The sequence below is a fragment of the Saccopteryx bilineata genome, chromosome 4 (assembly GCF_036850765.1).
Source record: "Saccopteryx bilineata isolate mSacBil1 chromosome 4, mSacBil1_pri_phased_curated, whole genome shotgun sequence".
In the NCBI taxonomy this organism is placed as follows: Eukaryota; Metazoa; Chordata; class Mammalia; order Chiroptera; family Emballonuridae; genus Saccopteryx; species Saccopteryx bilineata.
This window is the reverse complement of record NC_089493.1, coordinates 218280770-218308549: the sequence shown is the minus strand read 5'-3', so window position 1 is coordinate 218308549 and position 27780 is coordinate 218280770. Positions and strand designations below refer to the sequence as shown.

The window sequence follows — 27780 nt, the reverse complement described above, 5'->3', positions numbered from 1 at the left end:
TTGATGAAAGAAAAAGTCACACAAGTTCAAGAAGCATAGAGAGTTCCATTAAAGAGGAACCCAAGGAGGCCTACAGCAAGACACATCATAATTAAAGTATTAAAGTTAAGAGACAAAGAAAGAATACTAAAAGCTGCAAGAGAAAAGCAGTTAATTACCTACAGAGGAGCCCCCATAAGGATGATATCTGACTTCTCAAAAGAAACACCCAAGGCCTGAATGGATTGACAAGAAATATTCAAAGTGATGCAAAACAAGAATCAACAACCAAGACTACATTATTCAGCAAGGCTATCATTTTAAATTGAAGGAGAAATAAAAAGCTTCTCAGACAAAAAGAAAATAAGACTCAAAGAAATCAAGAGAGGAGAGACAAGATGGTGATGGAGTAGGCAGATGTACCAACTTCCACCTCCCAGAACCAAAGTGGACTACAAACTAATTTTAAGAACCATCATCTGGAAAAACCAACTTTGGACTAAACTAAGAGGACTCTTCAACCAAAGAAGACTGAAGAAGGCACACTGAGACTGGTAGGAAAAGCAGAAACGCGGAGAGGGCTGCCCAGCTCCCTGGAGCGAATGGCAGCCAGAAGAGACTTGCGTGGTGAGAAGTGAGTTTAGCAGAGAGGGGAGGGTCCTGAGTCCCAAGAACAAAGCCCCAGCCTGCAGCCCCAGAGCCTAGAAGATGCATATAGACAGTATTTAGCTGGAAACAAGTCAGGATACCGTTTGTGAGAAAGAGACTGATTTCTCAGACCCAGGACTCTTCTTAAAGGGACCGCGCAGAAAACCTCTCTCACAACCACTAACCTGGGGATCCAGGGGATGGGGAGAGAGGAGAGGACTGAAGTACCAGGAAGAGTGTAATCTAGAAGGCACAGGGAGAAACATTTTGAGAGAAGCCACCCTAACCCCTGGGACGAGTCACTCCCCAAATCTGAAGTGAATATTTCCCCTAGAAACAGCAATACCAGCAAAGGGAAGGACACCAGCCAAACAAGCTCTCCCGCGGCACTCAGAGCAGAGTCACTTACAAGGAGGGAGCTTTCAGGAATACAGTAGTGAGTGTTAGGGTCTGAGCTGCAGCACCCCCACCCACACGGCTGAGGGCTCGCCTGAGAGCGGGCGGCAGCGGGATGCGGAAACACGGTTCTGTCAGCAAGGGCAGAAGCTGGCTGGCCACTACTGAGGCCCAGGTGTGTGCTCAGTCTTGTCTGGCTGGGGAGCAGGGGACCTGCAAAAGTGGTCAAGCCCAACTTTGGACCACCTGTAATCCAGCCTGCAGGGGAAGGGCAGGAGCCCCGGAAGGGGCAGAGACCCACCCTTGAGCAAGGGCGCAGGAGCACAGCATTGCCCCGCCCATGGGAACGAGGCTTGTGGCCTGACTTGGGAGCCGGCTCCTCCAACGGTGGGCGAGGGGAGCCAAAAGCCCAGAACAGGCAGAGTCCCACTACTGAGCATGGGCATGCAGTCCCGCCTGGCCTGTGGAGCCAAGGCTTGCAGCCGTCCCATGAGCAGGCTCCTCCTGCAAGGGTAGGGCGAAAGCCCAGAATCAAGTGGAGACCCACAGCTGAGCAAAGGTGCTTACCCCTGCCCTCAGGGCTGAGCATAACGCCACCCGCAGAGGCGGGGTGAAGGCCAAGGCAAACGAGGCTTGTATACCAGAGCACATGATCACAGCCACTCCCGTGAAGGAGAGGCGGAAACCACAGCAACAGCCCCAGTGGGCAGGCACCGGCAACGCCTGTACCCAAACACCCTAGGCAGAAACAGCAGAGGGGGTGGCAGGCCTGCAGACAGACCACACCTAGGGAACACAGAGGCGATACCCAGTGGACTCCAGTGGCCAAAACCTTCTTTTACACACACAAAATGAAAAAGCAGAGACGTGCAACACAAATGAATCAAGAGAAATCCACAGAAAAGGACATGAATGAGTCAGATATAACCAAATTACCAGATGCAAAGTTTAAAATAATGATTGTTAGGATGCTCAAAGATATTAGAAAAACAATAGATGGTCATTATGAACACCTAAATAAAGAGATTGCAAATATAAAAAAGGACATTGAAATAATAAAAAAGAATCAGACAGAAATGACAAATATAATATCAGAAATGAAGAACACAATGGAAGGAATTAAAAGCAGAATGAGAGACTTTGTTCAAATATATCATAGCTGAAAACATCCCTCAATTAAGGCAGGAAAACATCTCACAAGTTCAAGAAGCACAGAGAACTCAATTAAAAAGAAACCCAAAAAAATCTACACCCAAGACACACCATAATTAAAATACCAAAGCTAAGTGATAAAAAGAAAATATTAAAAGCTGCTAGAGAAATAAAGACTATCACCTACAAAGGAGCCCCCATACGGATGACTTCCGACTTCTCAAAAGAAACACTTGAGGCCAGAAGGAAATGGCAAAAAATATTCAAAGTAATGCAGAACAAGAACCTACAACCAAGACTACTTTATCCAGCAAGGCTATCATTTAAAATTGAAGGAGAAATAAAAAGCTTCCCAGAAAAAAAAACCCCTCAAGGAATTCACTATAACCAAACCAAGGCTGCAAGAAATGCTAAGGGGTCTGTTGTGAACAGATCAAAGGAGAAAAAGAATACAGCAAAACAGGAATACAGTTTTAAAGAATAAAATAGCAATAAACAATTACATATAAATAATAACCTTAAATGTAAATGGACTAAATGATCTGATCAAAAGACATAGGGTAGCTGCGTGGATAAGAAAACAGGACCCATACATATGCTGTCTACAAGAGACACACCTTAAACAAAAGATATACATAGACTAAAGATAAAAGGATGGAAAAAATATTTCACGCAAATGGAAATAAAAAAAAAGCTGGAGTAGCAATACTTATATCAGACAAAATGGACTTTAAAACAAAGACTATAGTAAGGGATAAAGAAGGTCACTACATAATGATAAAGGGAGCAATCCAACAGGAAGATATAACCATTATAAATATCTACGCACCTAATATAGGAGCACCCAAATATATAAAACAGACTTTGATGGATATAAAGGGCGAGATCAACAGCAATACTATAATAGTAGGGGATTTCAATACCCCACTAACATCACTAGATAGATCCTCAAGAAAGAAAATTAACAAAGAAACAGCAGACTTAAAGGACATACTAGTTCAACTCGATTTAATAGATATTTTCAGAACCTTTCACCCTACAGCAGCAGAATATACATTCTTTTCAAGTGCTCATGGTACATTCTCTAGGATAGACCACATGTTAGGGCACAAAAGCAGTCTCAACAAATTTAAGAAGATTGAAATCATATCGAGCACTTTCTCTGATCACAATGGCATGAAACTAGAAATCAACCACCACAGAAAAACTGAAATATACTCAAACACTTTGAAACTAAATAGCATGTTATTAAATAATGAATGGGTTAACATTGAGATCAAAGAAGAAATTAAAAAATTCCTAGAAACGAATGATAAGGAGTATACATCAACTGAGAATTTTGGGACCCAGCAAAAGCAATCCTGAGAGGGAAGTTCATAGCATTACAGGCATACCTCAAGAAGCTAGAAAAAGCTCAAATAAACAACTTGACCCTGCATCTAAAAGAACTAGATAAAGAACAGCAAGTAAAGCCCAGAGCTAGTAAAAGGAAGGAAATAATAAAGATTAGAGCAGCAATAAATGACATAGAGGCTAAAGACACAATACAGAGGATCAATGAAACCAGGAGCTGGTTCTTTGAAAAGGTAAACAAGATTGATGAATCTTTAATCAGACTCACCAAGAAAAAAAGAGAGAGGACTCATATAAATAAAATTAGAAAGGAGAGTGGATAAATAATAACTGATACAACAGAAATACAAAATATTGTAAGAAAATACTATGAAGAACTGAATGCCAAAAAAAAAACTAGACAATCTAGATGAAATGGACAAATTCCTTGAAACATATAATCTTCCAAAAATTAATCTGGAAGAATCAGAAAACCTAAACAGACCAATTACAACAAATGAGATTGAAACAGTTATCAAAAAACTCCCAAAAAGGAAAAGTCCTGGGCCCGATGGCTTCACAAGTAAATTCTATCAAATATTCAAAGGAGAACTAACTCCTATCCTTCTCAAGCTATTTCAAAAATTTCAAGAGGAAGGAAGACTTACAAGCTCCTTTTATGAGGTGAGCATAATTCTGATTCCAAAACCAGGGAAAGACAACACAAAGAAAGAAAATTATAGGCCAATATCCGTGATGAATTTAGATGCTAAAATCCTCAACAAAATATTAGCAAACCGGATCCAGCAATATATAAAAAAAAAATCATACATCATGATCAAGTGGGATTTATTCTTGGGAGGCAAGGCTGGTACAATATTCGCAAATCAATCAATGTGATTCAGGACATAAACAAAAGTAAGGAGAAAAACCACATGATAATTTCAATAGATGCACAGAAAGCATTTGATAAAATCCAGCACCCATTCATGATCAAAACTCTCAGCAAAATGGGAATACAGGGACCCTGGCCGGTTGGCTCAGCGGTAGAGCGTCGGCCTAGCGTGCGGAGGACCCGGGTTCGATTCCCGGCCAGGGCACACAGGAGAAGCGCTCATTTGCTTCTCCACCCCTCTGCCGCGCTTTCCTCTCTGTCTCTCACTTCCCCTCCCGCAGCCAAGGCTCCATTGGAGCAAAGATGGCCCGGGCGCTGGGGATGGCTCTGTGGCCTCTGCCCCAGGCGCTAGAGTGGCTCTGGTCGCAACATGGCGACACCCAGGATGGGCAGAGCATCGCCCCCTGGTGGGCAGAGCGCCGCCCCATGGTGGGCATGCCGGGTGGATCCGGTCGGGCACATGCGGGAGTCTGTCTGACTGTCTTTCCCTGTTTCCAGCTTCAGAAAAATGAAAAAAAAAAAAAATGGGAATACAGGGAACATACCTCAACATGATAAAGGCCATCTATTACAAACCCACGGCCAAAATCATACTCAATGGGCAGAAATTAAAAGCAATCCCCTTAAGATCAGTAACAAGGCAGGGGTGTCTCCTTTCACCACTCTTATTCAACATAGTTCTGGAAGTCCTAACCACAGCAATCAGATAAGAAAAAGAAAAAAAAAAAGAAAAAAGAAAAAGAAAAAAAGGCATCGAAGTTGGAAAAAAGAAGTAAAACTATCATTATTTGCAGATGATATGATATTGTATATAGAAAACCCTAAAGTCTCAGTCAAAAAACTACTAGACATGATAAATGAATTCAGCAAGGTGGCAGGATAAAAAATTAATACTCAGAAATCAAAGCTATTTTTATACATTAACAATGAACTCTCAGAAAGATAAATTAAGGAAGCAATCCCTTTTACCATTGCAACCAAAAACATAAAGTACCTAGGAATAAATTTAACCAGGGAGATTAAAGACTTGTACTCAGGAAATTACAAAGCATTGATAAAAGAAATCAGGGAAGATACAAACAAGTGGAAGCATATATCGTGCTCATGGTTAGGAAGAATAAACATCATTAAAATGTTTATATTACCCAAAGCAATTCATAAATTCAATGCAATACCAATTAAAATACCTACGACATACTTCAAAGATATAGATCACATATTCCAAAAATTTATATGGAACCAAAAGAGAACACAAATAGTCTCAGCAATCTTGAAAAGGAAGAATAAAGTGGGAGGTATCACATTTCCGGATATCAAATTCTACTACAAGGCCATTGTACTCAAAACAGCCTGGTACTGGCATAAGAACAGGTATATAGATCAATGGAACAGAACAGAGAACCCAGAAATAAACCCACAGCTCTGTGGACAACTGATATTTGACAAAGGAGGCAAGAGCATACAATGGAGTAAAGACAGTCTCTTTAATAAATGGTGTTGGGAAAATTGGACAGCTACTTGCAAAAAAGTGAAACTAGACCACCAACTTACACCATTCACAAAAATAAACTCAAAATGGATAAAAGACTTAAATGTAAGCCATGAAACCATAAGCATCTTAGAAGAAAATATAGGCAGTTAGCTCTCCGACATCTCTCGCAGCAATATATTTGCCGATTTATCTCCATGGGCAAGTGAAATAAATGACAGGATAAACAAATGGGACTATATTAAATTAAAAAGCTTCTGCACAGCTAAAGACAATAAGAACAGAATAAAAAGACAAACTACACAATGGGAGAATATATTTGACAATATGTCTGATAAGGGGTTAATAAACAAAATTTATAAAAAACTTGTAAAACTCAATACCAAGAAGACAAACAATCCAATCAAAAAATAGGTGAAAGAAATGAATAGACACTTTTTCAAAGAGGACATACAGATGGCCAATAGGCATATGAAAGAATGCTCAACATCACTAATCATTAGAGAAATGCAAATTAAAACCACAATGAGATATCACCTCACACTGGTCAGAATGGTGCTCGTCAACAAAACAACAAAGAATAAGTGCTGGTGAGGATGTGGAGAAAAGGGACCCCTCCTGCACTGCTGGTGGGAATGCAGACTGGTGCAGCCACTGTGGAAAACAGTATGGAGATTCCTCAAAAAATTAAAAATTGAACTGCCTCTTGACCCAGCTATCCCACTTTTAGGAATATACCCCAAGAACACCATAGCACTGTTTGAAAAGAAGAAATGCACCCCCATGTTTATTGTAGCATTGTTCACAATAGCAAAGATCTGGAAACAGCCCGTGTCCGTCAGTGGATGAGTGGATTAAAAAGCTTTGGTACATATATACTATGGAATACTACTCAGCCATAAGAAATGATGACATCGGATCATTTACAACAACATGAATGGACCTTATAACATTATACTGAGCAAAATAAGTAAATCAGAAAAAACTAAGAACTATATGATTCCATACATAGGTGGGACATAAAAATGAGAGAGACATGGACAAGAGTGTGGGGGTTATGTGGTGAGGGGATGAGAGGAAGGGGGTTGGGGGAGGGGAGGGCACAAAGAAAACCAGTTAGAAGGTGATGGAAGACAATTGGACTTTGGGTGATGGGAATGCTGCATAATCAAATGTCAAAATAACCTAGAGATGTTTTCTTTGAACATATGTACCCTGATTTATCAATGTCTCCCCATTAAAATTAATTTAAAATAAAAGAAATCAAGAGAAAGAGGATTGTAGGTTAAAGAAAAAAATGGCAACATAAAGGACATATCAATAATAACCTTAAATGTTAATGGATTAAATGCTTCAATCAAAAGACATAGGGTAGCTGCATGGATAAGAAAACAGTATCCATACTGTATCCATATGCTGTCTACAAGAGACCCACCTCAGAACAAAAGATATACATAGACTGAAAGTGAAGGGATGGAAAAAAGTATTTCATGCAAATGGAAATGAAAAAAAAAAAAAAGCTGAGGTAGCAATACTTATATCTGAGAAAATAGCCTTTAAAACAAAGGCTAGAATAAGGGATAAAGAAGGTCACTACATAATAATAAAGGAAGCAACCCAACAGGAGGATATAACCATGTAAATATTTATGTACCTGATATAGGAGCACCTAAATATATAAACCAGATTTTGATGGACAAAACTCTCAGCAAAGGAGGAATACAGGGAACATATTTCACTATAATAAAGGCCACCTATGACAAACTCACAGCCAACATAATACTCAATGAGGAAAATTAAAAACAATCCCCTTAAGAACAGGAACAAGGCAGGGGTGCCCCCTTTCACCACTCTTATTCAACATAGTTCTGGAAGTCCTAGCCACAGCAATCAGACAAGATGGAGAAATAAAAGGCAGTTAAATTAGAAAAGAAGTAAAACTATCATTATTTGCTGAAGACATGATACTGTACATAAAAAACCTTAAAATCTCAGTCAAAAAACTACTAGACCTGGTAAGTGAATTTGGCAAGGTGGCAGGATATAAAATTAATATTCAGAAATCAGTGGCTTTTTTATACACCTCCAACAAACTGTCAGAAAGAGAAATTAAGGAAACAATCCTCTTCACTATTGCAACAACAATAATAAAGTACCTAGGAGTAAATTTAACCAAGGAGGCAAAAGACTTATACTCGGAAAATTATAAGACATTGAAAAAGAAATCAAGGAAGATAAAAATAAGAGGAAGCATATACCATGTGTAAGTAATCACCCATCTATCCTTGAACCCTCTATGACTTGGATTGGGGAACTTTAGTTAAAATCCCTGAGTGAATGTCTCTTGGATGCAAATACCAAGAAACTGTGTGAGTGAATGTCCTTTGTGCAGACACAAAGAAATGGATGTGAACAGGCATTAGAAAATTAGCCTGGAGGTTCTAGATTGCTCCTTCCTTTGTGCTTAATTAGCTTAAAAAAAAAAAAAAGAGAATGTACTGATCCAAATTAGCCCTTTCCACATGTCAGCAAAATGGCTATTAGTCATTCTTTCCCCTTATAACCTGGTCTCCCTCCTTTATAATCTTGTTACCTCTGTTCTGTTTCTGATCAATAAAAGCTAAGGGAGAAGGAAATTTAGGAGGTCTTCTTTGCTTCTCTTGGCAGACCTCCCCCTCTTCCTCTTGACATCAGTTTGTATCTTGAGCAGGTTTTTTCCATGTGACACTGGTAGTTCCCAGCAGGTTGAAGTACTACAACCGTTTTCATAGATAGGAAGAATAAACATTATTAAAATTATATACTACCCAAAGGAATCTATAAATTCAATGTAATTCCTATTTGTAAAGCCAGTATACAAGGCCAGGGCCACCATCACAGCCACCTGGCCCATGCAGATTCGCACTGGATTCGGACAGTTGGTAAAAAAACAACGGAGCCAAAAACTGGTGGGCCATCATCTTTAATCCTAGCTTGCACCCGGCGGGCAAGTAAAAACACACACGGGGCTCCAAAACCCACTCACATTCAGTGCTCATAAAGCTACTGACTTATCCGAGTTTCCTAGAATCAAAGGTTTCCAGACTCACCAGACTTATTCACCTCTGTTCACCATCTCCTTCCTTCTCCCTGCACAAACTGGCTTCTCACTCAATACTCCGCCATCTTGGCTGCTTCTCCTGGCCTCCTCCACGTGGCCTCTCTCTGCTCTCCTCTCTGCTCTCTCCCCTAATGATAATCTCAGGAACCAAGAGAGCAAGCTCCTGTTCTGCCCCCATTTTATAGTGTAGATTCATAACCTTTAATCCAATATACGAAATAGGGAAATTTCTAATACAAAGTCACTTATCTGGGGCATGATGGGATTGTACCACCCCACATCAAAACGGGTGGGAAAGGCTTAATCCTAAAACCAAGCCCCAGGCTACAAGGATCCTGCCTGCCCACAGCCTACAGAGACACACATTAATATCACCTGGGCAATGGCCTCCACATGGGCAGTGCCATCTTTAACAAAGTGAGCATAATACATTTTATCCACCCAACACTATTAAAATACCAATGGCATACTTCAAAGATATAGAACAAATATTCTAAAAATTTATATGGACCCAAAAAAGAACACAAAGAGCCTCAGCAATTTTGAAAATGAAGAACAAAGTGAGAGGTATCACATTTCCTGATATCAAGTTATACTACAAGGCCACTGTAATAAAAACAGCTTGGTACTGGCATAAGAACAGGCATACAGATCAATGGAACAGAACAGAGAACCCAGAAATAAACCCACGCCTTTATGGTCAATTGATATTTGACAAAGGAGCTAAGAGCATACAGTGGAGTAGAGACAGTCTCTTTAATAAATGGTGTTGGGAAAATTGGACAGGTACCTGCAAAAAAAATGAAACTAGACCCACTTACACCATTCACAAAAATAAACTCAAAATAGATAAAAGACGTAAATGTGAGTTGTGAAATCATAAGCATCTTGGAGAAAAACATAGGCAGTAACTCTCTGATGGCTCTCATAGCAATATTTTTGCTGATTTATCTCCACAGGCAATTGAAATAAAGGACAAAATAAACAAATGAAACTATACAAACCAAAAAGCTTTTGCACAGCAAAGGACATCATTAATAAAATAAAAAGACAACCCACACAATGGGAGAACATATTTGCCAATACTTCTGATAAGGGGTTAATAATCAAAATTTATAAAGAACTTCTAAAATGTAACATCAGGAAGATAAACAATTCAATTAAAAAATGGGCAAGCCTGACCAGGTGGTGGCATAGTGCATAGAGAGTCAGACTGGGACGTGGAGGATCCAAGTTTGAAACCCTGAGGTCACCAGATTGTGCATAGGCTCACCTGGTTTGGTCAAGGCTCACAAGCTTGTTTGAGCCCAAGGTCACTGGCTTGAGCAAGGGGTCACTTGGTCTGCTGTAGCCCCCAAGTCAAGGCACATATGAGAAAGCAATATATGAATCATTAACCTGCCACAATGAAGAATGGATGCTTCTCATATCTCCCTTCCTGTCTGTCTGTCCCTATCTGTCTGTCTGTCTGTCTGTCTGTCTGTCTGTCTGTCTCTCTCTCACACACACACACACACACACACACACACACACACACACAAAATTGGGCTAAATAACTGAATAGATGCTTCTCCAAAGAGGACATACAGATGGCCAACAGGCATATGAAAAAATGTTCAACATCACTAATTATCAGAGAAATGCAAATTAAAACCACCTCACACCTGTCAGAATGGTGCTCATTAACAAATCAACACATAATAAGTGCCTGCAAGGGTGTGAAGAAAAGGGAACCTTCCTGCACTGCTGGTGGGAATGCAGGCTGGTGCAGTCACTGTAGAGAACTGTATGGCATTTCCTCAAAAAATTAAAAACAGAACTGCCTTTTGACCCAGCTTTTAGGAATATATCCTAAGAACACCAAATCACTGATTCAAAAGATATGCACCCCCCTGTTTATTGCAGCATTGTTTACAATAGTGAAGATCTGGAAACAGCCCAAGTGTCTGTCAGTGGACAAGTGGATTAAAAGGCTGTGGTACATATACACAATGGAATACTACGTGTCTGTGAAAAGAAGGAAACCTTACCTTTTGTGATGGCATGGATGGAAATAAGCCAGGCAGAGAAAGAAAAATATCATATGATCTCACTTATATGTGGAATCTAATGAACAGTGAACTGAGGAATGGAATAGAGTCAGAGGCAGGGTCAGAAGGAAGGGGGATCAGGGGATAGAATCAGAGAAGGTGAAGGGATTAGTGAAATTATATACACATAACACATGGATACAGATAACAGGACAGCAAATCGCAGAGGGAAGGGGGGAGGGGGTTGAGGGAGGGGGGCAAAGGGGGTAGAATGGGGGACATAGGGGTGGGAGCTGAGGGAGTGGGACCCTTGAACACTTGAATCCATGTTAACACAATAAATTAAAATTAAAAAGTTTTTTTAAAAAGAAGCAAAAAAAAAATCATGGGTAAAATTTATTCCATTTTGCAGTAATTTGCCTATCAATCTTCAGTGAAAAAAGAAAACTTCCTTTTAGCAGATGATCAGGTCACTCATGTAGTCCCCGTAATCAGGTCATATACTTCTGGTAAGCTTTTTTTTTTTTTTTTTTTTTTTTGCATTATTCCACTAGCAATTCTCTAGCTTTTGCTAGTACTGGACAGAGGTGGACACCCAGTGATAAAACAACCCTTCAATACAAAATGCTGCAACCACATCAACCAAAGAGAGGCCACATATACATTCCGAGAGGAGAGACAAGAAGCAAAAGGGAGAGGATGACTGCTCGAGCCCCGGTCCCTTACTCATTTTAGAAGGCTCAGGTACATTTGAGACAAAGGCTCCCTGGTTTGGACACAGCCAGTGAATCCAGCCTCCATTCTCCGTTTTTGCAGTCCCATTATTTCAGATGAAGTCTCTAGCTCCAGTTAGTGCTAGGTTTACTATGCTTTCGTCTTCACACAGCAATGGTCAACTAAGTGGAGAAAATAAAGCTAGAGACTTCCAATGTGTTCCCACCAAAATGTTAACCGTATTGTGCATTTCTTGCTATATTTAAACTCAGTTTATATTCATGAAAAGAGAATGTGTTAGGGATTTCAGAAAACAGTGGATTTCATGGCCATAAGCGTCACCAGAGGTTGGGAAATCCACTCTATCTGGCCTGATTAACTCAATGCATATGGCTTTTGGGTCTCCTCTAACAGGCATTAGGTAGTGGAGGGGACAGTGAGTGAGAGATGGGAAAAAAAAGCAAGGGGCATGTAAAGGAGCCAGGACACATCACCAACTGCATACTTTTTTAAACAGCTTTTCCTGTCTTTGAAGACAGGAGTGATTTTTTTTTTTAATTTCCATTTCAGCTTTCACTGTGCTTACAAATATCCTGAGTAAACAATAGAAACCTGATTTCTATCTTGACTTGATGCTGAAGGCCACTTCTTTTAGGACTGCTTCAATTATAGAACTAAAACATTAAGGATGTAATATAGCTTGTGGGGAGCATGTTCACTGTGGACTTCACTGTCTAATTTGGCGCCTACTGTATGATACTGCTACCCACCCACTGTCTCAATAAAGATCTTCAACTAAGCCAAAAAGAGATTGTTCTTTGAGGAATGTGACTTTATAATGAGCATAAGTTTTAAAACAGACGAACATTTGTTGAAATGCATTAATTTTTATAGGGGAAGATAACTAAACACAAATTCCTATGTAAATTATGCTTATTTATTGTTAATTCATTTTTCTTTTTTATGCATTTTAATTTAGCAAAATTTTTAATGCAACAGAGCATTTGTTGAATAGCTCCTATAAGCATGGCCTTCTGTTAAGTTACCATGGAATATGTAAATAATATTATATGGTGTTGTAGAACTGCATAGCCTACTAGGGGAATTGATCTTAATTTATTGAATCCCAACTCTTGAGTTACTGAGTGTGTGACTTGGCTTAAGTTACTTAACTTCTCTAAGCCTTTGTTTCCCCAAATGTAAAATGGCAAGAATACAGTTCCTTTCTTGCAGGGTTGCTGTAATGTTGAAATAAAGTAAGTACAATTCCACATAATAAATGCTTAATAAATATTAGATATTATTGTGATTTTTATTATAATACATATTAAGCAGAGAGGCATGGGGACACGTGTCTAATATATACACACATGAACACAGTCCAGATAGACTAATGCTTCTGAATGAATGAATAGAAGATTTCTAGTGGGATGATATTGGCTCAAACAATAAGGTAAATGTATATAATCTACCATATCTCCACTTTATAATGAGATTTTTCAAGACTGAAAGAGAATCTGAAATGTTGCTTCAAAATGTTCCAAAACATTAGTTAAGAAACAAAGGACAAAATATAACTAATAGGTTATGCTATATAACACCAACATAGTAGCTATACACGGGATCTTGTAGCCAAATAAGATCACTGAAATGGTAGCTCAGTGAGTGTGACCTGTGACATCATTAGGGTTCTGAACAGACTGAATGATCATCAATTGGAGAAACACTGCTAACTGATTTCAGTGACTGCTAGGAAGAGCTGAATCTCAAAGGTTTTGTTTGTGTGAAAATAATCTAATTTGAATGCATATGCAATTATGGTGTCACATTATTACAGACAGGAGAAAGGCAGTTAATGTTACTATATACCTATTATGTACTAGAAATTATAAAATCTTTTTGGGTGATTTCCACAGATGCCTTATAAAGTAAATAGTAGTATCTCCATTTCAGAGATTAAATAATTTGCCTAAAATCACAAAGCTAAAAGTTACTATGACAATATTTGTATTCCACAGTGCTTTTAACTATTTCATGCTATTTCTCAATCTAAAGAGAATATTATTTTAAATACTTGTATAGAAAAATAGTGACATGGATTTGGTTTATTTTGAAGCATGAAGACAGAAATTCCTGGATCCACCTATCTAAACAGATTTTTTTAAGAGTTACATTTAGCCTGACCAGGCGATGGCACAGTGGTTAGATCGTTGGACTGGGATGTGGAGGACACAGGTTCGAGACCCAGCTTGAGCATAGGCTCATCTGGTTTGAGCAAAGCTCACCACCTTGGACCCAAGGTCACTGGCTTGAGCAAGGGGTTACTCGGTGTGCCAAAGGCCCACGGTCAAAGCACATATGAGAAAGCAATCAATAAACAACTAAGGTGTCGCAACGAAAAACCGATGGTTGATGCTTCTCATCTCTCTCCGTTCCTGTCTGTCTGTCCCTATCTATCTCTCTCTCTGTAAAAAAAAAAAAAAAAGAGTTAAGTTTATACCTGTATTTGATTTCATGCCATTAAAACTGTTTTCGGTAAGATTTTAGTTGGCATTTTTAATCCACATTGTGAGAAGGCAGATCTGTTTTCTAGAACAGTAAGCTTTTGAAACATTCATCTTAATTGTTCTTTTGTGTTGACTGTTTTCCCTTTTTTTGTCAGCTTTGAAAAATAGGTATGAGGCTATTCTATAGCCACAGTCTCATTTCTGAATCTAAAATTTCAATTGATGGATATAAATTGTACAATTTTAATGAGTTTAATATATTTATATATGATATATATATATAAATGAATGACATACAAGATGTATAGTGTACCTCATCAGCTGATCTTAGGATGTTGCATGCACAGCCTTTGTCATCAGTGTTTCCAGAAGCATTAGTACAGTACGCGTGTCTTAAAAGATACCTGCTTACCTGACCAGGTGATGATGCAGTGGATAGAGCATTGGACTGGGATGTGGAGGACCCAGGTTCAAAACCTTGAGGTTGCTGGCCTGAGTGTGGGATCACAGACATGACTCCATGGTCACTGGCTTGAGCCCAAAGGTCACTGGCTTGAGCAAGGGGTCACTTGCTCTACTGTAGCCCCCCCCCAGGCAAGGTACATAAGAAAAAGCAATCAATAAACAACTAAGAATCTCTCTTCTTGCCTGTCTGCCCCTCTCTCTGTCTCTCTCTCTGTCTCTATCACATACACAAAAAAAGATATCTGCTAGATATCTAATGAATTGCAGTGGCTCTAAATATCTTCATATATTAACACACATTTCATCTAATGTTAAAAATTTATTAGATATTTATTGAAATAAATTTAATGAGTCCTTTGCTTCTGGCTCTGATGGGAGTTTATTTCAGATTAACTCTCACATGTACAATCCTATAAACTAGAGAAAATACTATCAACCACATGCACACAACAAAACAACAAAAACAGTAACAGAATAGCAGATGAAAGGCATCAAAACAACTAGCGCTTGAGAGACCAAGATCATACAAGGAACAAAACACACCTAGCAAGGGGTTCTATCTTCACTGCGTGCTTTTTTTCTTTAGAAAACTTTCCAATACGAAGTAAGATGCCTAAAGGCAGATCAAAAAGACATAGCCTGTGACTTGTGGTAACCTCGTGAGATTGGGGAGACCAAATATACAGTTTGGAAACCAAAATTTCTTTTAGACAATAATAAAAAATACAAAGCATTTATTTTAGCGAAAGGAGCTGCAGCCAGGGAAACACAGATTCTGGTCTAAACCTAAATTTTGCTCCACCAAGACAAAGGGGAGGCCATTTTTCATAGAGAAAGTTTCCACCCAAACTCCCAGCTACAGAAATGAGGTTTACAAATTGTGCAGTCCACATCAGATAGTTCCAACTGGTTGTCATTATAGACGCAATGAGGATACAATGTGCAGTTCTGATTGGAAGGAACAGGTCTCAGTCTGTTGGTAGGAAGGGGAGACCAGGGTGTTCCTGCAGTGGGTGATGGGAAGGTGTAGACAAGTGGGGCACCGGGCCAGGAGCCCAGAGTTCAGTCGGAGTCCCTGCTGGTACACAGAGTATGTGAGGAACCCCTGTCAGTAAGAGTTGTTAAACTTATTATTCATAAAATTTGAGCCCTTGGTTGACCATGGGGAGTAAGTGTCAGAAGACAAATTCTTTCTTGGAGTTCACATAAAGTGAGTCTTTTTCTCATGGTCTATAGGTTCAAATATACTAAGGCAAGCAGGAGTTGAGGGGCCAAGATTCCAAAGAAAAAGGAAACTGTAAAGGCATTTGCCACTTTTGAAGCTGCCTAGCAGAGAGATGAGAGGGTAAGAAACAAAGCAGAAAGGAGCTGCACAGAGGCTAAAACACTAAGCAAGGGACTCAGCAGTCTTCCAGTGCTGGGAATGAGCAGCTGGGGCCCAGAGCCTGCCGAGGAGGAAGAGTCCCAGATAACATGATCGGCTTTCACTTCAGCACCTGAACAACTTTTTCGTTTTCCCAAGGGAGGAGGCAACCATACACAGACTGACCACCACAAATCCTGAAATCCAGTGTCTACCGGATCAAGGTGATCAGCCCATATTGTTTGCTTTTCAAAAGAAGATTAAATCTCTTCTAGAGGAAGAAGTTTGCACTTATTTTTATCCAGGGTTTGTACAAGGACTGCCAGCTAGCTATGGGAATTTACCCTGCAAAAGTTTTTGTTTGGCCCACACAATGTTGGCTTTTTTCCTTTCCATTTAGGAGAAGTCTACTCTGCAGTTCTTCTATAAGCTTATTTCACCCACATAAGTTACCTGCATGAACCTGAAGACATCTGCTATACGTTTAAAAGCAAATGAGTGACCACAGTGGGTCTATGTTCTAAATAAGCAGACACAGGGGCCACCACTACATCTGCAATGAAGGAAGTACCTATGAGTAGATGGGACCACTTGGGGGAGGACCAGTGACTTAGGAGGACTTAAGGACTAAGCTTACAAATCTGCTTTTGGCCTTTCATTCATCTTTATATAGCTTCTGCCATAACTGTTTTTTCTCTCTCTTTTTTTTGGTCGAATTCTTCTAATATACTTTGTAGTTATAAAACATTATATAGTTTGTAAACTATATTTTATACATATATTTTTACACGATCCTTCAGACAAAACTTAGGACAAGAAAGCACCTCTGGAGAGTAGATGACAAGCTCAGAGACGGCACACCACTTGGCAGAGCAGACACTGCGTGACACGTGGTTGCGTGCTCCTCACACCGTCCCTGACAGCTCAGTGTTGGAGAATGCCACCATACAATATGCATAGAAAAGCATTCTCCTCTCCACAATATGTGACTAATACAAGAGATCAGAATAAATTAACACTAAAGCAAAGAATCTGAATGACCAGGTGAAAGTCGGCCGTTGGCCCCAAACTTTGTTTCCTTTGTTCTCCCAAACCTTTTTTTTTTTTTTAAACATGACAGAGAGAGAGAGAGAGAGAGAGAGAGAGAGAGAGAGAGAGAGAGAGAGAGAAAGAAATGAAAAACATCAACTTGTAGTTGTGGCACTTTAGTTGTTAATTGATTGACATGCCTTCATGGGGGCGGGGGTGGTGGTGGCAGGAATGGGGAGTGGAGAGGCAGCTAAGGGGTAGGGCTCTAGACAAGCCAGTAACCCCTTGCTCAAGCCAGCGAACTTCGGGCTCAAGCCAGTGACCATGGGATCATGTTGATGATCCCTTGCTCAAGCTGGTGAGCCCACGCTGAAGCTGGATGAGACTGTGCTCAAGCCAGTGACCTTAGGGTTTTAAACCTGGGACCTCAGTGTCCCAGGCTGACGCTCTATCCACTGTGCCACAATCAGTTAGACCGAAAACTGTTTTAACAAAAGGAAGCACACATCTTACTCTAATTCCTATAGGCTATTTCAAAAATCAGAGTGTGCTAGATCTATTCACAGGTAATGGCACACAGAGTTCAGGAAGGCATACCACACAGTTAAAAAAAAGTGCTTGTAGAGGGCATTGAAAAATAACTCTGAAATGGAAAAAAGCACAGGATTAAACACTAAAACAGGATTGGGGCAGGTGAAAAGGAGACACCTGTTTTGCAAGGATAAAGCCAGGAGTCAAAAGGTAGTCTACGCCATTCCTTCGTTACTATTCCTGCATTTGTGGAAGATACCCACCCGAGAGAACCTAGTACAAACAAAGGTAAAAATCCTGCAGTCTGCCTGAAGTGCTCTGCCTGGCTGATCAACAGGCTGAGGAGTCAATGTCAGAGGCTGTCATTCAATATCAAAGGGAGTAAGAAATCTATGGCACAAACACACAAAGATATTTCACCAGCACAGATGCTACTGAACATACAACAGAATGGCATGACCTAATCAAAACTATTTAAATACACCTCTTTGTCTAAGCTGCTCTATATTTATTGTAAAGTTATAGAAATAATCTGTGATGTTTTGAAGAGCACACAAGACATTCATTAGTCTCTGAATCTCACTTTATTTAAAAAGGGTAGTGATTCTTTTCTCACTGAACTTGACATGGCTCTGGGACAAATCAATGACAGAATCATACTTCCCCTGGCCTCTCCATGTTTATTCCAGGGTTTTCTGGAAGATTGCTTTTTCCACTCCTCATGAACAGTTCATGTGCTAGTCTCCAATGGAAACAAAGTGACACTTCTTATTACTTTTGGCTGTTGAAAAACAATTGCAAAGGGAGTGCCTTGAAGCAATTAGTCCTCTGTAACTGATTATTTAACAATATGTATTTCCCAAGAGCTGTTTATCCTCAAAAGGAAGCAGCCAAGACTAAATATGTACTGTATCTAAGCAGACACCTGCATGAACCCCTCTGGATGCTAACTAGAAATTCTCGTAGATGAAAATTAAAGGAGGATTATTCATGAGCAAAGGAGCATGATCCATTTCTTATGCTACGTTAAGGACTACTTTCATTTGGGATAATCTCTTCATAAAAGATGGCTTTAGTTTTAAAGCTGAAATTTAGCATAGAACAACAAGAGATACATGGAAAGCAAGGAATAAAGAGAGAAAAGAAAGAAGAAAGAGAGGGAATAAAGGAAGTAGAGTGGAAAAGAAAGAAAGAAGAAAAAAATCACTATTTTTCTGTATAAGATAAGTGTGTTATGTATTCAAAACACTCTAGTGGTCACCAAACAACAACAGCTAATGGGTAGAAAAAACTGTTCCCACCTTTGAGTCACTTGTTTCCCATCCATTTAAGACATGGGGTTAGGAATAAAAATGATTTTAGTCATCTGGTCCTAAATTTGAATATAGGCTATATATTTTTAGCTACAGATTCCATGTTGTAACTCCCTTCTCTGGAATAGTGAATCATTCAAAAATTGCCAGGACACATCTCGAGACCAGATGCTTGTACAAACGAACATACAGAAGTCATTTACAGAGAGACAGTCAAACAGTACTTTGCAGAATGTGATCTCATAACGCACATACTGAGAAGTGTCATAATCCAGTGCTATGTAATGTTTGGGTCTCTTGCCAAATTTGCATTCCAAGAAGAATGAATTTCAGCTTTTGGAAAGGTTCTTCTGTGTATATGAAACTGTCTCCAAAAACTTATCTTCCCGTATCTCCAAGAAGTTCACGCCTGAAACTGCTGGCTATACTGATGATCTTACATGGGATTCCCTATGTAAAAGTTACAACTGACAGTGAAATTTTAACATAGTAAATGGGAGAAAGCCCTAGAAGAATACATGAAATAAATGTACATAAGTCTGAATATGATGGGTTTGGGTTTAAAATGGACTTAAGAAAAATATTAAATGTAGTACCTTATACATTTCTTGTGGACCACATAGAAACATTTGTTTATATGATGGACTTCAAGGATATTCACAATAAACTGATGTCACACTGATTAAGTTTCTTAGTGGTTTGATAATATCTATCCTTGTCTAAACATCATCAATGAACAAGAAAATGGAGAAAATATGTGTAGTGGATATCTGTTACTTTGGCCTGGTTACCACTGTTGTCCCTTCCACCTCAAATTTGTAAAAGAATCCTTTTCTCTGCTAGGAATTCCATTCCATGTGGGTTTTCTAAGACGAATTCAACTTCTCCTACCTCAGGAGTCTGCTCATGACCCAGGCTTGGCCAGAGTACCTGTCACCATGTGATTGGTTTCTGCATAGTCTGTGATCCAAGGTGAAGATAATTCAAGTCCTTCATATTTCCTGTTGGGAAACAAGCTCTTTCCCTGCTGGGGCACATAAGCTGGTAAAAGGTATCTTACACTGCTGGTGGCCACAATGCTCAAAAAGATTACTGAGTAAGAAAAATAATAGTAGCTATATTTACAATGATTTTTCATACCTTATTTTTGCACTTATATCCATTATGCATTAATAAGTACTTTCGACAGTTTCTTAAATGCTCAGACATAGTTCAACCTTGAATTGTCAGAAAGTGATCAAGAAATTCCTGATGATATTTCTAGTGATCAAGATTCCCTTTTTAAAACTGCATCAACTAATATCTATTAAAAAATCAGAATATTAGAGCAATATCCCTTTCATTCATCAGCCTCAGAGCACCTATGTCATAATTACATTCTCAATTTTAAAAAAAGTGGCAATAATCTCTGCTGAGCAAAATATAGTAGCCAAGCATATGTATATAACATATTTTGTGGTCCCAGACATTGACAAAGGCAGTAAAAGTAATACAAAGGCCAGTAAAACAAAACAAAGAACCATTCAGCCTTCATGGAACATATGTCAAAGATCTTACTACTCTATAACCATGTCCCATAGAGATGCTCGAATTAAAGACATGAAGCAATCTCTACCTTAATGAACCCCAATAAACCCTGGGGATATCATATTTCCCAAGTGTCTCTTTCAGGACTGACTGAACCCTGATACCAAGAATGAACCAGTGTGCCAGATCCCAGCAAGAGTAATACAAATACTCACTGCTTCGATAGAGCCATGCAGATGGAATTAAGCTCATTAAATATGAGTATGAAATATTTTTATTCAATAATTTTTACTTATACACAGCTTATATTAAATTTCTCAAAGTAAGAGACCATAACAATTTCTTTTTATCTCCTTATAATATAGCTTAATGCTCAACAATCATCCTCAATTAATTGGCCTCAATAACAGCTCAATAGGCTTTTTCCTGTGTATATGGTTTGGTAGATTGTACCAGCTACCATTTTAACCTTAAGGTTTAAATTTACTTAATTACTGCTAACTGGTCCAAATACAAATTTCAGATTTCCAACCTCCACTGAATCACACCGATACCTTAAGCAGACCATCTTCAGACCCACCTCCATTTTTATCTACTTTCTGCTTAGAAACTGCTTCATATTTTTTTACTATATTTACCTCAGCTTTCAACTCATTTATCTCAACAAATCTTCTAGTTTGCTGATTTTGAGAGAAAAGAGAGGGCATCAGATGAATATTCTAACTTTCCACCTTTTTTTAGCTCCAGAATAGTGTTTTCATGTTCATTGATCCTTCCCCCTTTCCTTCGCCTCAGAGAGACAGCTCTGCTCCTCTCTCAGACAAGCCCTCTATCACTGCTGCTCTTCCTGCCCTACTCAGGGTCTTGCCATGACAATGACTTTTTCCTCCGGGTGTCAGTTTCTCCTTTGTTGATTCTTATCACAAGTCAAGAAAACAAAACAAAATAATCTTTGAATAACCAATCAATCTTCCTTCCTCAGCCACTATTTCTCATTTAGCATTCTCCTTGACACCTCTTGAAAAATAGAAATAACTGTTCTTTATGTGTGAGGGATGTACAATTGCTTTACATTCATTATGCCATTTCATTAAATTCGACTGTAATTCTAAAGAGTATTTATTTCTATTTCACAGTAGAATTGAGTAAGTATCCAGGACTCCAGCTGAAGTTGACGAGAGAGTAGGCTGGTAGAGTTAGAATCGCGTTCTATACCAGTGGTTCCCAGACTGTGGTTCCTAGGCTAGCTGCACCGGTACCCTCTGGGAACCTGTTAGAGATGCAGATTCTCAGACCCCACCCAGATCTTCCGTGTCAAACACTCTGAGTGTGGGGTCTAACAGCCTGTGTTGTAACTAGCCTTTCTAGACCACATCACTCTTCGGTTCTCATCCAATTTATCTGCTCTGCTACACTTGACAGAGTTTGGTACTGTTTTCTTGTGAAGCTTTTTTTTTTTCTAATAGCAACTCCAAACTGCCCTACACCAGTCCTCTTTCATAATTATCTCTTTCACTGGCTCTCTCCCTAGACCTAGTTACTAAAACATCGATTGGTAGCTTTGTTTCTCAAATCTTACTGACTCTCCAACCTCACTGCTTACTCCTTAGAACCCTGCACTTGAGGGGATCCCCATGTTGTCTCATGTGTCAGCGTCCAGCCATTCACTTGCGCCAGGCATTGCTAAGCAATGTTGCTCTCTCGCAGTCTAGATTCCCACATTGAATTGGCTAACCGTGTTCATTAATTGATCTCTACAGCAATTCTCAAACCTGTCACTACTTTCTGTTCCCAGGCACATTGCCAGAGCACGACAGGCTGGACTGTGGCAACATCTACCTGCTGGAGCTGCTCCCCTTTTCAATATCATCCTAAATGTTTTCCAGCATCCTTCTAAAAAGTAGGTATGAGCATGTCATTCCCATTCAATATTTTTTAAAATTAAAACTAACAATTAAAACAATCAGAACAAAACAAGCAAAGCCCTCCAACTCTGATGATTTCCCATTGCTTAGAAACTGAAGTTTACTGTCCCATCCTGACCTCGTCACATGACACTGAATCCCGCCCACCCTTCTGTCTCCTTTCCTACCTCTGCCTTCTAACTGCAGAACTGTTCTCGCTCTCCTCGACCCTTTTTCTTCATCTAGGTGAATTTGATCACTTTCTCCTTTTGTAGTCCAGGCTACAACGGTTTTCTTGGTCTGAAATACCCATCTCTAACCATATGCTCATCACTTATTTAATAAATATTAAAGGTGTCAGAGCTCATGGGCAGGCGAAATGAATGAATGAAGTCTACCACGTGTATAAGGTCGCGCAGCCTATTGAACGAGGCGGCGTCTACTCAGGACTTGAAAATTGCTGCCAAGCAAGTACAGCTGGAAGAAATTCAGGATTTCTCATTATTAAGTTTGCAGCAAATATTTTTAAAAATCTAAAAACTGGTCTGTGTACCACTGTGTGTCTCACAAATAACATATACCTTTAGGTTGTCAGGGGGGACCTTGATTCTAGCTGCACCGGGCTGTCAGGGGGGACCTTGATGATAGCTGCACCGGGCCTTAGGGCTTCACAGGCGACCAGGACAGGGCCTCTGACTTGAGTGGCTCACTTCTGGGGATCAGCTCAAATGCTAGTACAGGCAGGAGTAAACAGGCCCTTCACTGGGCTCTCAGAACACTTTGTTTACATGACACCTGCCATAGTTTATGCTCATCACTAAGTGATTATGCCTTTGAGTCACCAGATCCTAGAGGAGCAGGGCTGTCATCCTCACTCCGGCCCTGGCTCCACAGGCTCACTGTGCTAAGAGCAGATGCTTCATAATAACCATATCTGTGGGGAGGTATCTGCATAACAACTAGATTCAAAACTCTGAAGTTACTTTGTATTTTTTCCCTTCCTAAGTCCATATTATGCTTTGATAGGTACTCTGCGATAAAATATGCTCTCATGAAAGAATATGTCTCCTTTGCAAACCTAAATATGCTTTGAGTCATATTTTAGTTTTATGACATAATCCTAATACAAGATGTTTTTCTATACATGTTCTTTGCAAGACAGTGGTCAAAATAAGGACAGTTTAGACATATCTCTGGTATATTTAAGAAGTTATTTTAGTCTAGAATAGAACTTTTCACTTGAAAAAATAAGAAATATATATTTACTTGTTCCATTTGTTAATTTCAGGGTGCAACTTTTTCCCATTTAACAAGAACACTAAAGAAGTCAGCTTTAATTTTTGCTGCATCCTTTCATTTCTAGTTATGCTATCCAAGCATGCTGACAAAACTAATTTCAGCTAGGCATTGCTAGATTTAGAGGATGTCTATCATTTGTAGGGAACCAAAACACTCTCATTTCACTCAGCACAAGAGGGGATTGCTTGAACATTGCTATTTACTTCACTCCTCATTTGATCTAAATCTAGACACAGCCATGGTCCGACTATGAACACAGGTCCTCCATAGCTGCCACCTGCAAAGTTCACAAACATCAAATCTTCTGAACAAAAATATATTTTTGTAATTACTGAGATGTTCTCAAAATAAAAGGAAAGTATGTATGTCCTCCCTATCTCTATAGCCCAGCCGTCTTTCAGGTGTTAAAGATTTAACCCCCAATATCTTGTTCTACAATGCTGCATGATGTTATTATGCACACAAATTCCCCTATGTGTGGACACCTCATACCTTTACATTGACACTTCATGCCATGTGTTCATTGGCATACATGTGTGCCATCCATAATCAAACTGTAAATCTTACCTGTAGACTGTTGAAAATGACAAAGAGGACCAACATCCAGAAGTGTCTGTAAGCCATGTGCAGGCCTCCCCAAAGCCATGTTACAGAAATCAGGGCGAAGAGATATAAAACCAGTGGAATTTCTAGAAATCACAGAAAAAAGAAAGAAAAAGAAGAAAGAAATTTTGAGCTTCGGAATACTGCATAGTCTCACACACACAAAAACTATTTGGGGCTCTTTTTTTGGGGAATACTCTCCATGCCTAAGTCCCCATTTTGAAGAACTGCCTTGGAAATCCCATTCTTACGCCAGAGAACACACGTTGCTGAGTCTTCCTGTTTTGCTGGTAGGCAGGGGTGGGGTGGGGATGAAGAATTGTTCCTCTCCTAGACTACCACCTGCTGGAGTGTTCCGGAAGTTATAAGAACAATGGCAGAGATGAAATCACTTTTAAATCACAGGTAAATTCGAATAGATCACTTTGCCAGAACATGGCAAGCAGGCATCAGTGTGCTCTCGAAATTAGTGTAGTCCAACTCAGCATTTTAAAACAGAAATGATATAAAAACTTGTTTGTGTATGATGGTAAAATATATACTGATCTCTCTTTTTCTTTCCTGACTGAGAAGATCCCAAAATTTACAGTTAGGGTTAAGAGCAGAGACTAGTGAATGGGATTCACAACTATGAAAAATAAGTCTATTCTACCCATTGTTTACCCATGCGATTTGTTTCAATACTTTTCAGAACAGATTTCTCCAGGGCCAATGATTTAATTACCCTTCTGGCTTGTTTTTGATGCTTGGGTTTTAGAATAATAACCTTAAAGAGGGGATTTTAATATTTAAGTGACAAGCTGCATAAGATTTGGAAAGTAAATCAGATCTTAGCAGCTGCAAATAAACAAATTTTCAAGTTGTTAAAAGACATCAGTCTGGACCACATCACTGTCCACTCTCAAGACAAACTTGAAAGTCCATAGGTACCCACCACCATCATCAACTAACATCTACCATCCACATGTACTGGACAAGTTAGAAAAACTAAATATAACTATAGCAGGTTTAGATTTTATTTTGAAACAATTTCAAATTTACAGAAAAGTTACAAGTACATTATGACAACAAAGTTTTTCTGAACCATTTGAAAGTTGCCAACCTGATCCTTCATCATCACCCTCTGTAATACTTTAGTGCGAATTTTCTACGAAGACATTCTCCTACATAAACACAGAACAACCATCAAATCAGGAAATTAACATTGATATGTTACTAGCACTCTCAGATATTACTCAATACCTGTCAGTTATTCCAGTAGTTTCCTTTGTAGCAGAAAGAGCCAGCTGACATGTTTCTGAAGTCTCCTTTAACCCCAAACAGTTCGCCTGTCTGTGGTTGGCTTTCGTGACTCTGACCCTTTTAAAGATTACCAGTCAGATTTTCATACAGAAAGTCCTTTGAGTTTGCCTAATTTTTTCTTGTGTTTCAGTTTGTACACTTTGGAAGAAATAATAGAAGTGATGCTGGGTTCTTTTTATAACATTCAATTGGTGGCATAAGAATTTGATTTGTCCCATTACTTATGATAATCATGTGGGTCACTTGATTAAAATTGTAGCTGCACAGATTCCTCTCTGTAAAGTTAGTCTATTTTTCTTTGTAATTAACAAATACCTATGTGGTATTACTTTTGTGAATGAAAAAGGTGCTGTGTAATAAACCTGGCAAGCTGGAGGGGGGTGTCACAGGGCAGGCCTGAAAGCTCAGTGACCCAAAGTAACCGCATGGGATGTTCTGTTCATGAATTCCTGGCCGGGCATGCCATGGTGGGTAGGCACATCCCAAGTTCATAGCTTCCTTAGCAAAGGTCAATCTTTACCTTAACTGACAGCTAGCTGTCCATTGTTCTCATGCATCTAGGTTCTAGGATAACATACCTTTGAAATGTCAAAGTAACTTTCTTTTCTAGACCTCTCTCTATATAGCACAACCACAGCCACTAGAGCTCAAGACCACAGAACCCTCACTGCTCTCCTGTTGTTCAAGTACCATCTCTATGGGCTGTCAATGTTAAATATTATCTGTCCCATACCTGCCAGTGTAAAAGAAGTATGTGTTTCTCCATTTTGCTCTTTTTTTTTCTTTTTTCTTTTTTTTCTTTTTTTTTTTTTTTTTGTATTCTTCTGAAGCTGGAAACGGGGAGAGACAGTCAGACAGACTCCCGCATGCGCCCGACCGGGATCAACCCGGCACGCCCACCAGGGGCGATGCTCTGCCCCTGGGGGGGGGGGTCGCTCTGCCGCGACCAGAGCCACTCCAGCGCCTGGGGCAGAGGCCAAGGAGCCATCCCCAGCGCCCGGGTCATCTTTGCTCCAATGGAGCCTTGGCTGCTGGAGGGGAAGAGAGAGACAGAGAGGAAGGAGGGGGGGGGGGGTGGAGAAGCAAATAGGCGCTTCTCCTATGTGCCCTGGCCGGGAATCGAACCCGGGTCTCCCACACGCCAGGCCGAGGCTCTACCGCTGAGCCAACCGGCCAGGGCCCATTTTGCTCTTTATCCAATCCTACAGCTTTCCTTTCTTTGCTTCCTCCCACCTCCTTAATCTACTACCAGTGGATTTCATGAACCTTTCTTATGTTTTCTCCTTTGATTCTAAATGCACACAAGGACATGCAAAACTGCCATTCTCAGGAGCATTTTCTCAATCTGTTGAGATCTTGCTTCCAGGCATGTCTTCAAAATTTTGGCTCAAATAAACTCTTGTAAAACTTTTCTATAGGCTGGACATTATTTTATCAACGTTTTGAAACTAGGTAAACATTCTTTTATCAAATGTTTGATTTATTAATTTATTCATTCTTAGAATTTGGACCCATACAGTCTCAATTTTCATATGGGTTATTATCAATTGCTATCATTTACCTTGATGCTTAAATTGTTCTAAGTTTGTTTAGCCAGAACTCCTTCAAAATAGTTTCTGTGACTTTTGTTATGTCCTCATTCATTCTGTGAGCTTTTGGGTTCACAAAGGTGTCTTAAACTCATTTTGTACTTTCTCTGCCTCAGTCTTGGTTCCTTCTAGGAGAGAACAGCATTTAAAAACCAAGCACTGGGGCTAAGTATGCTGTTAGGGTGTTGTTGTTGCTTCTCAGCCCTTTCAGTAGACAGACTATGAGAATATATGTATGTATAACAATGTGTACACACTCATACCATACAAACACATGTACAACTATATGTATTTCTATATCCATCCCTATGTAATGAAAGTCAGTTGGAATACTTCCAACTTCAATGAAACACCACAGGGTTATTCTAATTTTCTCCCTTTTCATTTTTGTGATTCCATTCTCTGTTTTTTAAGAAATCTATTTCCAATTATCCTGAACATATTTACCTATTTGACCAACTGCCCTATTTAACTGTAACTAATCTCCCATTGCTATAATCCCTTCTCTTGCACTGATGACCTCCCATGCTCACTCTAACACCTCATGAAAATCTGACACTCCATGCTTAAACACCTTCCTGTGGATACATCCTTGCTCTATATCAACAAGTGG

At 39.6% G+C, this 27780-nt stretch overlaps 1 protein-coding gene across 1 annotated transcript in view; it reads right to left on the bottom strand.

The window, feature by feature from the left end:
- The window catches only part of ADGRV1 (adhesion G protein-coupled receptor V1), a 729252-nt gene that overhangs the window by 42495 nt on the left and 658977 nt on the right, over nucleotides 1-27780 (bottom strand). The window contains exon 87 of the mRNA XM_066273806.1: nucleotides 24241-24362. Coding sequence (XP_066129903.1) covers nucleotides 24241-24362 — 122 coding nt within the window. The remainder of the gene's footprint in view (nucleotides 1-24240; nucleotides 24363-27780) is intronic.